The 16,704-nt window shown below is 33.1% G+C and overlaps 1 protein-coding gene across 3 annotated transcripts; it reads right to left on the reverse strand.

Moving 5' to 3' along the window:
- Positions 1–1,879: 1,879 nt before the first annotated feature.
- Positions 1,880–3,903, reverse strand: LOC110419136 (uncharacterized). Of its 3 annotated transcripts, none has more exons than XM_021432058.2 (4): positions 3,801–3,903; positions 3,332–3,723; positions 3,148–3,230; positions 1,880–3,012 (listed from the first exon to the last, which is right to left on the reverse strand). In XM_021432058.2, exons 3-4 carry the CDS (start codon positions 3,196–3,198, stop codon positions 2,056–2,058), a joined length of 1,008 nt encoding a protein of 335 aa, XP_021287733.1. In that variant the 5' UTR covers positions 3,199–3,230; positions 3,332–3,723; positions 3,801–3,903; the 3' UTR covers positions 1,880–2,055. The 3 variants fall into 3 exon arrangements, with proteins under 3 accessions (XP_021287733.1, XP_021287717.1, XP_021287725.1); XM_021432042.2 differs by having other exon boundaries at positions 1,881–3,012; positions 3,148–3,240; XM_021432050.2 differs by lacking the exon at positions 3,801–3,903 and having other exon boundaries at positions 1,881–3,012; positions 3,148–3,240; positions 3,332–3,761.
- Between the last annotated feature and the right edge of the window lie 12,801 nt (positions 3,904–16,704).

Below are 16,704 nucleotides of genomic sequence, written 5' to 3' on the forward strand. Positions count from 1 at the left end.
ACGCTTTCAAATTTCTCTTTCCAGCACCTTGAAGATACCAAACGATAGTTTTAATGTGCTTGAGTGGATGCCTATTTGGAGAATTTGATTTTTAGGTATTTTGGATAAAACTAAATAGTAGAAATGATCGCAGATGTTTGAAATAGTTTTTAATTGGATCAATTTGGGATCTAGACATTAATAAACTCAAAATTTTAAAATTTATAAATCCAAGTTTTTAATGAATTTTTTTTCGATTTTTAGTCAAAATAGGTGTTTTAGATAAGAAAATTTGTGTTTTGATTTACAAAAATATGTTAGAAACACTTCAATTGATGCCAAATTGTCAAAAAAATAAAAAGAAATAAAAAGAGTTGAGAGGATTTGAAGTTTTGGTTTGTAAGTAACAACAACAGTTTTAGGCATTAAAATGTAACAAAATATTTTTGAATATGGTGTGTAACAATAATATTTTTTTAACATGGCGTATAATAACAGTAGTTTTTTTTCAACATGACATGTAACAATATTTTTTAACCAGCGTGTAACATATTTTTGTACACAACGTGTAACAACAGTATTTTTTTTAACATGACGTGTAACAACCTAATCATGGCGTGTAACAACTTTTTGTACATGATATGTAACAACTTAACCATGACATGTAACAACCTAACCATGACCTGTTACATATTTTTATACATGACGTATAACAATCTAATAATTACGTGTAATATATTTCTGTACATAATGTGTAACATCATGATATGTAATTTCATTAAAAATAATTTTATTTAATTTAATTAAAAATAATTAAAATTATAAAAAATTATTTTTTAAAAATATCTTATCTTTAAGAATTATTTTTTAAAATATTTCAAAATGATATAAGCAATATGATGAGAGTCGAAAAGTCTTGTTTTTGAAAATAATTTCATTGAGACATAGCCGTAAAGACCAAAGTGAGGTAAAGAACAACATCCTCGAACGGTCTCTTTGATGTGATGGTACAAGCGAAAGCATCCATGCCTTGAAGAAAGTTCCGACATTCCTTGGAGATACCCTACTGGCATTCCATTTCTTGCAACAAAGAGACCATATTTCCCAAGCCATATTACAGTTGAAGAAAAAGTGGAAAGGGGTTGCTAGATGGGTTTTGCATAACGTGCAGGAGGCCTCTTCGCTGTTAATGATTCCCCTCTTAAGCAAATTAGCTTTGATTGCCAATTTCCCACGTAAAACTTGCCAACAGAAGGTTTCAGTTTTTAAGGGTGCAAGACCAATCCAGAGGCTGTTCCAAGGTTCGTGTGTAGTGATGTGGGAGTCATGGTAGGCTTTGCACAAGGAAGTGGATGAGTATTGACCACTTGTGACTGTTCTCTAGTTGACTTTATCCTTATCGGGAGGGTGGGATTGAATATCATCAATAAAATTCAAAAAGATTTGTCCACTGACTTTGTTCTCAACTGAGCGGTTGTCTACGTAGCTTAATATCCCAGCACCATTTGTTGTTGGCGCAGTGCCCTAGGCTACCAATATTTGTCTCTTTATCAGCTGCAGGGGTCTAAATTTGGGGGAAAAAGGCTGCAAGGCTGGAGTTCCCAAGCCAAACATCATTCCAAAGACAATAGATGTATCGTTACCCGATGAATGCCCAAAACCAAAAGTGACAAGACAAGGTCATGATACTTGTAATCAAGTTGGAGAGGTTTTGTGATGCGACTCCAAATAATTGATGGGTTGGATATATTTATATATTTAAAATAAATAACATTTATATATTACCCATCCTGTGGCTACGGGCTAGCTCCCCCAATCCCCACCAACAAGATTTCGTGATCAACACTTATGGTTGAAACCCAATTACTATAGCTTGATCTCATTGAAATCGTTTTTTAATGCATAGTTAAATTAAGAATTTACATTGTGACCCTTCCCTTGGCCTAGTAGTACTTAATTACGTAAATAAATTTTATGGGTGAAAGAATATATTGAAAAAATATATATTTTATACATTATACTTTTGCATTACTACGTCAATATGAATTAAAATAAGCCTTGAAGAAAAGTGTGAACCTATGCTGAGCATGAGGATGTATCAAATGATGTTCTCCTCACAAGGAGGCAGATAATCTTGGATGGCTGGGCATGCGTGTTATCGAGCGTACATAACACAAAATCAGGTCGGTGGAGGGCTAGGGGCAGCCGCTCCTGACCTTCACCGAAAACCAAACCTGTGGCATCAAGGAGGACGTGCCACGAATTTCTGTGTGCCTCTGAGATCCAATGCATGGAAAATCTAGTCCCATTTACATCAGCTGGGTACGAGAAAAGGCCTTTGGGGCTGTGTTTACATTTTCTTCTGAAGTTTTGGCTAAGTTGAGATCCCTTAATCCTCAGATCCAACCAAGTTTCTGGTGCAGAAATAACCTTTGATTCTCTACGGGTGGCGAATTCCCTTATGTAGTCGGATTCTTCGGTAACGACTGTCAAATAGTAGTTCCCTCTAAAGAAGGGGTAGCTTTCTCCTATCAGCATCATAGCATCCTTGTAGTTGGGCATGAAAAGGACTAAATATTCTTCGTCACTTAGCCCGCAATGTTTCAAAGCCCTGTTTTGAGCTTGAATTTCTGGTATTGAAATGAAATTCCCTTGAAAGGAAGTTTTCCTAGTGAGGATATCCCGAAGTCTTGAAGGCTCCAATTGAGTGTTTTCAATATCAGAGAGGCTAGTGGCTATACTGGAGGGAGAGGAAAAACACTCTCTGCTGCCAACAGTCCTTGGGGATTTTCGCTTATCATCGGTCATGGTCTCGTTCTCAGAGGATTCCTCATTGATGGAAAGATCATCAAGATCAATCTTTTCTCCATCTTCCACAAGCCCACTGCAATATTGCGGATATTTTGCAAAGACATACTGCTTCACATATTGCATTTCGCTGGGTGTTATAGGGCCAGACCATCTCAAGTCAAGGCCTTGTAATGTTGAGATTGCTTCAGCTACCAAGTGAGCAGGAATTACACTGTGCGCTTTCTGTTGTTGAATTCCCAAGTCACAATCAAATTTTTAATTTCCAGGTTGGGAAGAACACCATCAAATTAATACGCAATGAAAGGAGAACCTGTTAATGATTTTGTTCGTTTTTAAAGGCTAGATTATAGGACTTGCCTTGATAACCATGCTGCGTGGTCTGCCATTTTGACTTGGTGAATTGGGCATTGAAAGTAGGATTGATTTATCCAATTCACCATCTGCAGCATCCTAACCATGATCAAATGCAAGCCTTACGTTAGTTTTTATGAACCGAAAGCGACACAAAAGCAACCTCCAAGTAAAAAGGAAAAGCAAAAACCTTGGATTCTTCAAGCAGAATAAGGTTTTGTTGTATGTTCCTTTCCATGGTGCCTCCTCACCTGAAAGAGTGACTATATGCATACACTGGACATACCTGCAAGCAACACCTAAAAAAAGAAGAAATTAGGCAGGAAAGAGGGCCAATTACTGATAGCCTGGGGAGGATTGAAATCAGTACTATTAAAAGGGCAATCAAAAGTTTAGCAACAAGAGAAAAGCGCCGCCAAGTGACAACAGCAGTGACCCGCAACATAGAACTATTTTAATCAAATGCTTCAATAACATCCGAAAACACGGAGCAGCTGAATGAGACTGGAAGGCACGCAAAGCCAACTATTAAAAAAAAAAATACTAATTCATATTCATCACCAGCTTCCATCGAATTGTTACCTGCAAAGGATCATAAATGAAAAATTCATCAAAATGAGGAGTTTTATTTAAATTAATTTAAAAGAGCCTGGGCGTACCTATAATCAATAATTGCATGCATAGGATTTGGCTCGCAAGTCACAGTCTCTGGGCTAGCCTATCTAATAATTGACCTGCTGACAACATTGATTTGGACTAAACGCCTAACTCTGCCGAAGCGAGTTGCAGCTGATATTTAAAAGGAATGGAAAAGGGAACAATATACATATTATTTTTTCTTTAAAAAAAAATGAATCACTTAATCTAGTTTATCTTAAAGATGCTTTGTTCCAAGTCTTCTGTCTTCAGTGGGAATTATGATAAATATATGAAAAAAGTAGAATGCTGTACAGCTTGAGCCATGAGCATTAAGATGGAATGAAAAATGGACCGTTTGGGACGACGTCAGTTTCACAACAAACCTTTAGTGGGAATTTCCTTGGACAGAAGTCCCTTCATTCGAGTCTTTAGAAAAGGCTATATTGCTACCCCCAAAAGAAAAGTAATATTCCATTAGAAATTGTCTTTGGTCATGGTTCACGTCTTATTTTATTCTCATGAAAATTATATATTAATCAAATTAAGATAATTAATTTGTTGGCGTCGTTTCAAGTGGCCAATGGCCTTGGTTGATACTCTTTCATTTTAGGGTTCTCAGTTTTTATTTGTCTATTGTTGATGTTTTCCCTTCCCCCGTATGGCTCTCCATTGCAAAACCCTTCCTGTTGACAATGAAGCTAAATCGAAGGACCAGCAAGAGTTGGATAGTTACAGGATGCCAGAGTTTGTACTTTGAGGTGCATATCCAAGGTCAAGTCAGTGTCTCATTGCAAATAGAGGAACGAGAATTAGGGAGTGAAAATAACTAAATAAGAGTCAAGAAAATGAGTGCCTTGTGAAGGCCATCTCACCTTTATGTGCACCAGACTGTGACCTAGGCTTCGCTATGAGTTTTTTATTTATTAGATAATTATTGAAGATAAACAAGTAGAGTATTGTAATAACATGTAAGCATCTATAAAAAAAATTATGGGTAAATTATCTCTACTTTAAGTTTTGATCATAATTCAGTTTGGATCTATTAGTATCGAAAATGAACACTTTATCCTAAAAATACATGTATTACTGAACATATAAGTCCTACTGTTAATCCAACGTTAATGTGTTTTCTTATTTAATAACATCATAGCATTTTGTAAACAATTTTATCCCTCCTTTATCAAAGAAAGAAGAAGGTTAGGGTTTGAAGCATCCACAAGAAGCTAAAGCTCCTCTAAAAGCAAGATTTCGTTGATTTTCTAAAAAAAAAAAGAAGAAAGATTTTGTTGATTTCTTCCTTGCTTTTGATTTTTGGCACTCCATCTCAATATTGACTTATCATTTTGGGTAGCGTTACTCACTTGGTTGATTGAAAATGATGCCAAAATTCTTTTATGTAGTTTTCTTTTAAAAAAAAAAATGATGCCGAAAAATGGAATTAACTTTCTATTATTTTCCATAGGAACTCTAGGACAAGTTCTTTTGTACTATAACCAAACCTAGAGTAGAAAGTACATCTGGCAGTGCTTCTCTTTCTATCATTTTGGTCTTAGCTAGTGCTTCCCCAAGTTCCCTTATTCAATTATTCTTGGATCTACTAGGCATATGGCAACATAATGGAGGTTCCATTTGATCAACTTGACCTTTGAACTCAGCCATGGTGATATCAAGCATAGGGTGAATGAACTCATTATATGCTAGCGCATGAAATTTTCTTTAGAGTAATAATTATCACAATATAGTTAAATATAACCCCTCTTGTGAATAATGCAAGTTATTGCATGCTTACAAGATAGGGTTATAATCTGACAAACCCCCCATGGATAATTGTTAACTCTTAGCCTTAAGTTTACTAGAAAAGTCCTTCCATATTCAAAGGTATTGAACTCACTTTCCCTAGTAGACACCACTTTGCAAAACCTCCCATTCTACTTAGCAGCATCTAGTTTCTTCTTAATTTGAGTAAGCATATAGTTCCATGTACATGCCTTCTCATATATATCATGAAACCTTTTCATGATCTTGACCCTAATATCTTTGGTGTCAATATAGGCTTGCTTTTGACACTTCCAATCCACTGATCGAAGCTCTCTGCCCTGCTGTTGGTGACATGATCACCCTTCACATTAGAGTCAAATGTGTGCCTTTCCACATTTTCCATCAACCAGTTGTATGTGTCACCGTTTTCACCCTTTATCCTCATCATTGCCGCATTCCATTCCCATTGATTGTAAGCTTTCCTAACCTTTCAGAAATTTACCTTTAAAGCCAATCTTATAAGCCTTTGTTTAAATTATTGTATAACTGCCTAGCACACCTTCTTTGACTTATATAAGGTATGATTTCTATGATGATGTCATCCAACCCTTACCATATAAGAAAATTCAAACAATTAATTAAGCAAATAATAAGTCAATAAAATAATTAATTGAAATAGTAAATGGATCATTTTACCTTTTGGCCATCATTCATAAGTACCAATGGTTTGTTGAAGTCCCCAATCACAATATTCAATAGTTGCAAAAATCATGACCATGCATGACCATTTTCTAACTCCACAATTACAATGACAAAAGGAAAAAGTTAACAATTACCATCAATAGCTATAATTGATAAAATACCTCCTACACATGACCTTTTTAGGTTGCATCCATCAACACCAATTTAGCTTTTTGATTGATCCTTGTTTTAATATGACAAAAGCTAATGATCAAAATATGAAAATTAAGTGCATTAGGACTTTGCAAAAACCCCTGTGATTTTGATTGAAAAATAAGCTAAATACTTAAAGCTTTATTGTATCTGAAGAGGCTTAAGCTAACATGAAGTATTGAGACCTCAAGCAAGGGTATTGAGACTATTAGCTTTGTATGCCTCAAGAAACAACCTAAGCATGAAGGTGTATCGAGACAACTTTGGACAAGATCAAGACTCCATGTGGTGAAAGACAAAATTCCAAAGAGCATGCCTTGAAGTATTGAGATCAAGCCTACATGTATCGAGACAACTTCTTAAAAGAGTAAAATTCTAGAGAGTAAGTCCAAGTGTATCGGGATACAACTTTTCAAGTATCAAGACTTTGTCCGAATGCATTAGACTCAAGGTTTTAAGTATTAAGACTTCACATCTAGAGATCAAATTCCAGAGAGGAAGTGTCCAAGTCGAGACACAAGAAAATTGTATCGAGACCATATTGTCAAAATTAAAAATTCTAAAGGTCAATTGCACAAGTATTAAGACTAGCTTATAATAGTATCAAAACTACCTATCCAAATATGATCGTTTAGAGAGCAAGTTTCCGTGTATTGAGACCGAGCCAAAGGAATATCGAGAAAGGCTTAGTTTGGGATTGTTTAAGAAAAACAAGAATCGAGATAAGCGTCTGACGTACTGAGACATCAGTAAAGAATGGAACGTAAAGTATCGAGGCTTAGATCATAGGTATTGAGACCCCATATCAGACAAGCTAGAAAATGCCAAACTTAAAGGCTAAAATTTTGAAATTCAAGTGTCAAAAGGCTAGAACAAGGTCTTTTAGCATAAAGAGAAGGATAGAACTCATATGTGAAGTGGGAGAGCACCATAAGAAGAAATCCTAAGAAAAAGTGAAGTTTCAAAAAGAAAGTTTCTTATTCTCGCTCTTCAAGTTAAGTATTTCTCATCTTTTGTTGATTGAGTTGAAATTTCTCCTACATCTTCAGTAAGCCTTTGATCATCTACAAATAGTTCATATCATGTTAGGCTTGCCTTGAAAATAGTTAGAAAACTAGTATCCATAGCACACCATAGTTGCCTGAAGATCAATATCAAATTCGAACTCATTTCTACTAACTTCAAATTTATGTCATCATTTACTAATCATATTTAATCATTTCTCCACAATCACATGATCATATTGCTTCATCATGTTACTCATTATTCAAATTATAATCATTGAGTGGTCCTCCCTGGATATAATCAAATCACATATGGTGGCCAACTAACGAAGCCAAATCAAACATAGTACTAAAACAACCGACAAAAAATTAGATCACGTATGGCACTAAAGTGACAGACAAAGGGTTAAAATTAAGCTCAAGGCTGAGGCCACTGACAAAAATTCAAATCATGAATGGTGTAAAAGCAATCGGAGAAAAATCAAATCACGCAAAAAGACGAAAGCATCTGACAAAAAATAGATCACAGGGATAGGACTCCACTTAACCTCAAATCAAATCAACGTTCTAAATTTCTCATCATCGGAAGGAACATATAACCACAATCAAGGCCATCATGCCTTTGATACCACATATATACCATTTCACATCAAAGATCATACTTAACGAGCTTAAATTCCTAGCTAGCTCAATATCATTTTGAAGTGCCCTTGGTCCTTCAAGGCATCAAATACTGATAATCCTCTAAGAGGCTATTTGTCTTGAGTAAACTACTCCTAAACATTCATCATATTCTCTTGCATTCGTCATATTCACTCAACCTTTTAGCATATGTGATATGCGAAGGCTACTCCATAGCCAAATTGAGCTTTTCTTGGCTCTAATGGCCCTCCACTCACCAATGTGCTAATAGCTTTATTTTCCCTTAATCAAATCATATAATAATTATTTCTTAGCTTTCGAACATTTCCAGAATTCCAAGCTAGGTTTAGTTCCACTACTCATAGTGGTGAAAACCTAGGTTTCAAATCTTAAGTTCAAAGGCTTAAATCCTTACCTTTGATGTTGGGTTTAACCAATTCCAAACTCCAAATTTCTAGCAACTCAAAGGGGAGAATTTTCACCAAAGTTGGAGTAAGTGGATTTCAAAGTTATAAATCAATTAAATAAAAAATAATTGGTAAAAGGTTAATCTTACCTCTAAAAGGGTTTTCGATGCCCCGATCTACTTCAAATGAGCTTCAAAGTCTACTTAAGGGTTAGGGTTTCAGAGGGGTAAAAAGAAAAATAGTTTTCTTTTATTTTAAAATGGGCGAACAACCCGAACTCTTTTTTTATTTTTGTGAATACCTAGGGATGTATCAATACATTTGTAAATGTACTAATACATTTTCACAAATTTTCTTCAAATCTATCAATACATGAGGCAATGTATTGATAAAAATCAAGCATAATGCTCACTACCTTATTTGTATCACTACATTGGGAAAATCTATTGATACACATTTCATAAAATGTCCCTTGTTTCAAATCTATCAATACCTTTAGACAATGTATTAAGAGAATTACATAGTACGCTTGTGTTATTCAAATCTATCGATACATTTGTGAATGTATCGATAGAAAATTCTCAAAATGCCTCTATTTATTCTTCCTGCCAAGAATGTATCGATACATTGGTGAATGTATCGATACATTGGTGAATGTATCGATACATTGGTGAATGTATCGATACATTTTCTCTAGAATAGGCATTTTTAACACTCCAAACTACCAAAAATTCAAATTTCAAACTCTCAAATCACTCCCTATTCAATTCACGCTTCAAAATGCTATTATAATTCATAATTCTTATACTTATACTCAAATATAAGATCAAAATTTCAATCTAACCTTCAATCTTTAAGATTCATCAATCATTTTTTAAGAATTTGGCTAAGTGTAATCCTTAAGTGTCCAAGTGTCAAACATATGCACAAATCCATTCAAGGCTTTCAATTATGCCAATATTCACAGTCATCCACCTATAAGCATAATCATACTCATCAAAGTTCAAATTAGCTCATCAATTAGCTTAAGCTATTTCAACATATCATCAAAAGTCTTTAAACACATTTATAAATTCAAAGTCATTCCCTATATACATATAAGCCTATTCTTAAGGCTTCAAGCACATAAATTGAAAACATAATTTAACTCCTTAAAAGTTTAGCTAATATCATATCTGATTCATATCAAGGTTAGGGGTGTTACAATTTATTTATTTCATTAATTTATTAATATATTAATTAATTTAATTATTTTTTAAATTAAATAATGTTACTTATTTAATTAATTCTAAGATTGGATAACCAACATTTGCCTTGCTTTATCTATTGAAGATGGGCAATTTGTGAGTTCTTTTAGCTTTGGTGTTGCTTCATTTGTGCTTGATGCATTATTCCTTGTCAACATTAAAACTAAGGAACTTCTATTATGTGCTTGGGTACAGATACTTCATCCTAGTCTAGCATGATGCAATCTTGGCAATGTGGCTTCTGGCATTTTATGGCATATATGGATTCATAAATCTTTTACAAGTTGGGATTGACAAGGGTAAGTTTATTAATGAATCCATTGCTAAATGAGATATAAAATGCTGGTATCAAACATGAGGATTGTATTGGTCTCGATTCTTATATCATTAACTGAAAGTTAAAATAGCCAAAAAGATGATTTAACATTTATACATTAGTACAAGTGACTAATTGGTAAGTATAAACACCAAAATTTTAATTGAAGTAAGATTTTCAAGTTGAGATTGACCCAATACTATTAGAGATTGAGTGGGCATGTTGTTTAGCATAATTCACATCAATTGGACTTTTGTAGCTCAAGTTATCTTGGAAATATTATAGCATGTACGATTGAAGCTATCACCATATTTGTGTGATTTTAAATCAAATGAATCGTTCTCATCAAATATCCTACAATAGCAATGAGACAAATCAACAATAACTATTCTTAAAGTAAATTAAAGCAAAAAAAAGTAAAATTAAACTAAAATAACTTAAATTAACTACTCAACCTGTAATCCAACTTAAACTAAAAGAAACCTAAAATACTAAAATTTGAAACTAAAATCTCAAAGATCTAGCCACTGATAATGTGATAACTTTATGATATAAAGTTATTGGGCTTAATTTTGATAAGAATTTAGCTTAGTTCTTGTAGTAATGCATAGAAATTAATAGGTTTTATTTAATTATTTAAGGTTAGTTAATTTAGATGAGTCAATCTAATCTTAGTTAATTTTATACTTAATTTGGTATTAATGTTGGTAAGATAGGTTGTTATTGATTCATTTGTGTTTTTGCAGATGTTTGATGAAAAAACAATTTTAGTGGAAGAAGGAAAGCTATTTTGAGGTGTAGACTTCCACTACACATTTTCGATATTTCAACCATAACTCTCTCTACAAAGCTCTAAATGAAGTGATTCTTGAATCATTGAAAACCAAAGAGAAAAAGCTACAATTTCACGTGTACCACTTTACCCAGTTTAGCTTGAAAGGTAGCTAATTTTTTTTTCAAAATTGACACACTGTAATAGTCTTGAAAAATTATGATTTCTTCTATTTAAATGGTCCAAGCCGCGGCTTTGGAGGTAGTAGGTCATGGCCCATGTGGTCTGATGAGGAAATCCTTCTTAGAATTAACCTCTTTCTTCACCCAACTTGGCCTAACTTCAAAGCCATATAAAAACAATCTTTTAGAGGACTTTTGAGAGAAAAAATAAACACCAGATTGACAGCAGAAAGTCAAGCCACAAAGTCATTGAAGCTAAGAAGAATTTGAAGGATTCAAGGATATTTGGATATCAAGAATACAATTCTTAAGTTTTTCTATCTTTTTTTATTCTCTTATTCTCTTGGTTTTATTTTGAATGTTTAAATTTTATTTAACAATGATATGTGACTTGATGGGAAACTAAATTGTTTATCTAAGATTATGATTGAACTCAATATGTAGTCTGATTTATTTATCTCTCTGTTGCTTATGTTTGATGGATTTAAGTTGTTTATTTTATTCTGTTCTTAATGATTTTAATTGCCTGATCACTAATTAGATTGAATTGGAAACCTAGGTTAAACCTTGACGAAGAAGATTTAGGTAAACCTTGAATATAATAGCGTATGATTGAATACACTTAGTTGATTAGGTGATTTGATTTGCATATAGGATAGACATACACTTATAAGCCATATGTAGCTTAAATTAAAGCATTAACTTAATGAATCTTTTTTCAATTTAATTTGTATAGGCATATAGTAAATTAATTAAGAGATCTATTTTTATGAGAAACTCGATAGAGGTTTATAAATAATTTAGGATTCTAGGTTAACAACTTAATCCATTAAACTAAGTTAAGAGAGAAAGAGACAATATTTAGTTGAAGTATTGAGGGATATCATAATCTTAGGTCTGGTAATCACTAGAAGTTAATAAAATAATTTTGCTAATATATTTTGGATTAGTTTTAGTTATTACTTTATTAGTTTTAATTTTAATTATTTAGATAAAATTAGAGTGTGTTAATTTTAGTAGTTAACAGTAAGGATTAATTCAATTTTCTGTGAGATTGACACTTTACTCATCACAATATTATCTTTGCGATACATTTACTTGCGTCGGTAAAAAATTGAACAACAGCTACTAAACCCCCAAATGTGTCAAAATAACTTTATATAATAAAGCTATCAATGCCTTAAGGGGAAATGTCCCTATTGTAAACAATGTAATGGCATTCGATAGCACATTTACAAAAACCTATTAATTCTTTAAGGAGAATACCCTTGAGGGAAGGGGTGTCCTTATTTCACACATTATAAAAGTTCATGGTGGCATAGGTGTAAAAACTCATCAGCTTTTTATAGAGGGTAAGCAATGGGCAAATTATTGGGCTGCCTAACTGGTTAAGGCATACTGGTGGCTAATCATCTAGGGCTACCTTTATGGGCCAACGATGGTGCGTTTATATTGGTCTCAAAAGGAGTACTAAAGGTGGGGTGAATAGCATTTAAAAATATTTTGGAAGATGAAAGCTGCATGTAAGTTTTAAAATTGATATCTTAGTGAATACCATGTAAGAAGAGGTTAAAAGAAGCGAACAAAACACAATATTTATAATGGTTCAATCGGCCTGACCTACATCCGTTACTTTAATCTTCTAATCAAGAATTTTCAACCCAACTTCACAATAACCAATAAAATTAATAATTTTCACTAAGCTTTTACAAGGTGAGCTTCTAACCAAGCTCTAAACCTTTACAACACCCTTAGAGTGCCTCGTACATTCTAATCAATCAAGAAATAAACAAAAGTTGGAGTATAATTAATCACCTAGCTGATGTAAGATATAAAAATCAAGTTCAAACACTTTACAAGGGATAAGAGTGGAATACAAATGTGCAAGAGAAGGTTTTTACTCTTTTTGGCTTTTTTTAAATTTTGTGGAATTTCTTTAAACCTTTTATGTTCATTGAAGAGGCTTTTTATACTTGAGAGATAAATTCTAGCTATTGGAGGCAGATTCTTGCTATTGGAGGCAGATTCTTGCCATTGGAAACAGTTCTGGCCTTGTTTTAGCCATCGTTTTGTCTTCTACTGCTTAAATCCAAATGTGCAAGCAATGCCTCTTTAATCGATTAAAGACAAGCTTTAATCGATTAAGCTTTCTTTGACTTGTAATGTCTAGCAGTTCTCTTCACTATGCTAACTGGGTAAGATAGACTTCTCTCCCTTCATCCTTAATTGATTAAAATAGGCTTCAATTGATTAAGAATTCTTTAAATTTGAATTTCTTCATTTGGTGCCCTTTAATGGTCATTATCATATTGAATTTGAATTTTGGCAATTCTAGGTGCTTCAAGCTTGAGCTTTAACCAATTAATAATTTCTATCTTTACGTCCAATACCCTCTTAATCAATTAACCCTTGTGCTAACTAATTAAAACTTCTTTATTTTTCTTTTTGTATAGCACCCATTTTTGCCTTAACTGATTAAGGCTTTATGTTAATCAATTAACAACATTCTGTTTTCACTAAGTCTTGTCTTCTTGACTTTTGTAACTGATTAACTCATCTTTTACAAGAACAAGCTTCTTGACTTCCTTTTAAACCTTAAATTTATTATGAGAATTAAACTTTATCCTGCATACTTAAGTAATGTAGTTAGACATCAATGACTAAGAAATATTTTGTTATCATAAAAAACACATGGAATCAACAATTTATACTCTCAGTCCCTTTGTACTCCCTTTTCAATATTAATAAAACATTTTCCCTTTATTTGGAACCAACGGTTGTGTATATGGCATTCATTATGTCCTATGATTTTCTTATTGCTTTTTATCAACTAACTCATGGATATAATTTTTGTTTATTCAAATGTAATCAAGTTCTTGGCTGGCTTGTGTGGAAATGTCCACCCAAGCATCGTACTGGGCTATGGCATACTTGAGTTAAGGATCATAATCTGTGACAGTTGGTAATAAAGCACGAGTAAGATGTGCTAAGTGAAAAAGCAAACATAGTGAACATGCAAAGTGCACTAAAGAACCATTAGAGAATTAAAGAGGTAGAAGTCGTAATGGTAGCAGTAAAGGCTCAAACGGTCCTGCTTGAGTGAATAAGCAAAATTGAGAAAATCGAGTGGGAACTAACTGATATGATAAATACCCTGAGCAATGAGACATGGAATGCGTTAAGCACTCTCTACGGTGAGTTTTAAGAATTAAAAGCTTAAGTAAATCTTTTGGTTATTATTGCAAGTAATGGCAATGCAAACTCAAGAGTTAAAGGGGAAAGAGCCAAAGCACTACGAAAGGGCCATAGATGCTAAAGAGGTGGAGAGTTTCCTCTTTGATATATAATAGTACTTTTGATCTGTCCATATAGATTTAGAAGAAGACAAGGTAGTGATGGCCACAATGTATCTTGCTAGGGTTGCTAAGTTATAGTGACGTTTAAAATTTGTTAATGATGAATGCCCTATCAACACCTAGGTTGACCTCAAGCAAGAACTAAAGAATCAATTTTTTTTCGAAAATGTGGGTATATGGCTAGGTGAAAGCTATGGGAGTTGGCGTAAATAAGATCCATGCGAGAGTTTATGAGGAACTTTTCTACCTAGCATTCGTCGAGTTGAAGTCCTAGAAGGAGGGTGAATAGCACTAAAAATTTTCTGTTCAGCCTTTTAAAGCTTGTAAAGCTCTTAATCAACTAGATGAAGGGAAGGATTAGAACTTTTTAAAGTTACATGACATCAAGTAAGGAAAATTAAAGAGAAGTAATGCAAAAGCATTTATAGTGGTTCGATCCTTTTAACTTACATCCACTACCTTGATCTCCCAATCAAGGATTTTTAACCCAACTTCACTATTCTAGTGAAATTAATAGCTTCTACCAAACTTTTAGGAGGTAAGCTTCTAACCCAAACTTTAATCCCTTACAACAAGCTTTAGAATGCTTCCTACATTCTAATTTCCCAAGAAAGAAAAGAAAAAAAAGTACAACAAGAATTTTTTACAAATCTGGAAAGATTACAAGTAAGCTCAAACACTTTTTCTCGAAGATGAATGAAGAACAAGTGTTTTTTATGAAAGATATTTGGCTTTTTGCTCAAAGTAGCTCTGTTCTCATTCAATCTACTTTTCTTGACCATTAGAGCTTCAATTTATACTGAAAGGGTCAAATTTTTCTATTAGAGATAGTTCCTAGCCATTAGAAACAACTCTGATGGCATTCTAGCTGTTATTTTGTCCTTTAGTATTTAAATACAAAAAGGCAAACAAAGTTTGGCTAACTAGTTATAGGCAGCTCTAACCAATTATAGCTTATTTACCTTGCACTATGTTGCTACTGTGTGCTCTTTATTAACCAATCACAGGAGATTCTAACTAATTAAGGGATATCTGTCTTCAAGCTTATCTACTTCAACACACTACCTCTAATTGGTTAACTCTCCCTTTAACTAATTGAGACTTCATTTCCTTCAACATTAACCTATTAACATAGGCTATAATCAGTTAAAAAATCTTTGAATTTGAATTTTACTAATTTGGCTCTTTTGAACGGTTAAACTTATTTCCAATTTGAATTTTGGCACTTTGAAGTTCTTCATGTCTTGTGCTCTAACCAATTAATCCCATGCCTTAACCGATTAGCACACGTATGATTTTCTTCGTCTAGCCCTTTTTAATCAATTAAGTCGAATTCTAATTGATTAAAATTTTTCTGCTTTGCTTCAACTTGTAAGCTAGCCAATTTTTAACTAATTAAGGCTTCTTGATAATTAGTTGCAAAAACCCTGCATTCACTAACTCTTTTCATCTTTCTCACTTTAATTGATTAACCTATCTAGTATATGATCTTGTTTTTAATCATTCATTTTGTTGAGGGAATTGACTTTATCCTACACACTTAAATAGTGAAGTTAAACATTAATAAATGAAGGATGTTTTGTTGTCATAAAAACATATGGAGTTAACACTTGGATGCTGGATATCAAAGACATGACTGAAAAGGAAAAGTTGTTATATTTCCTCAATGGTCTAAAACCATAGGCTAGGACAAAGTTACAGCGACAAAAAGTGAAGGATGTCACTTCAACGATGGCAACTAGGAGTGAGCAAAACTTGACCGGACCAATAACCTACTTGAACTAAATGCGATTTGGGTAAAACAATTTGGTCCAACTGGTCCATTAGGCCAATTGGTCCAAAACATTTAGTCCATTTGGTTTATTTTGTCAATTCTCGATTTTAAAATTTTTGGACAGAACCAACCAAAAGACTAAACTAATATTATATATATTAATATATAAAATATTTTTTATATATTATTTTTAAATTTATATAAAATATAATATATATTTAATTTTTTAATTTTTAATTACGAAGTTACTACTACCAATTAAGCTAATACCCCACACCCCCCACCCTATTCTTTCTTTCACTTCTTCATTTTTACCACCCATCCTTATTTGCTCTTTCTTTCTTTCTTTCTCACCTTTACTATTTGTTTAGTCTTTACTATTTCTTTCTTTCTTTCCTCAAAATCTAAACCTAAATAGTTTTATTTTGTGGATATTAATTTTATTATCTTTGACTCTTTGTTATATTGAATCTTGAATGTTAATTTGATGGTTTATGTAAAAACCATAACTATGTGAGTGAAGGAACAAATGTTATATTTTTTATGTTTAGATTAATTGTATATTTTATAAT

The sequence above is a fragment of the Theobroma umbraticum genome, unplaced genomic scaffold (assembly GCF_002168275.2).
Source record: "Theobroma umbraticum cultivar Fairchild unplaced genomic scaffold, ASM216827v3 scaffold_30.0, whole genome shotgun sequence".
NCBI lineage: Eukaryota > Viridiplantae > Streptophyta > Magnoliopsida > Malvales > Malvaceae > Theobroma > Theobroma umbraticum.

Coding starts and splice junctions, on each gene's coding strand:
- LOC110419136 (XM_021432042.2), bottom strand. CDS start 3,379: ATGGAAAGGAACATACAACAAAACCTTATTCTGCTTGAAGAATCCAAG. Junction 3,241..3,331: donor TTCTGCTTGAAGAATCCAAG/GTTTTTGCTTTT, acceptor GATCATGGTTAG/GATGCTGCAGATGGTGAATT. Junction 3,013..3,147: donor CACGCAGCATGGTTATCAAG/GCAAGTCCTATA, acceptor ATTCAACAACAG/AAAGCGCACAGTGTAATTCC.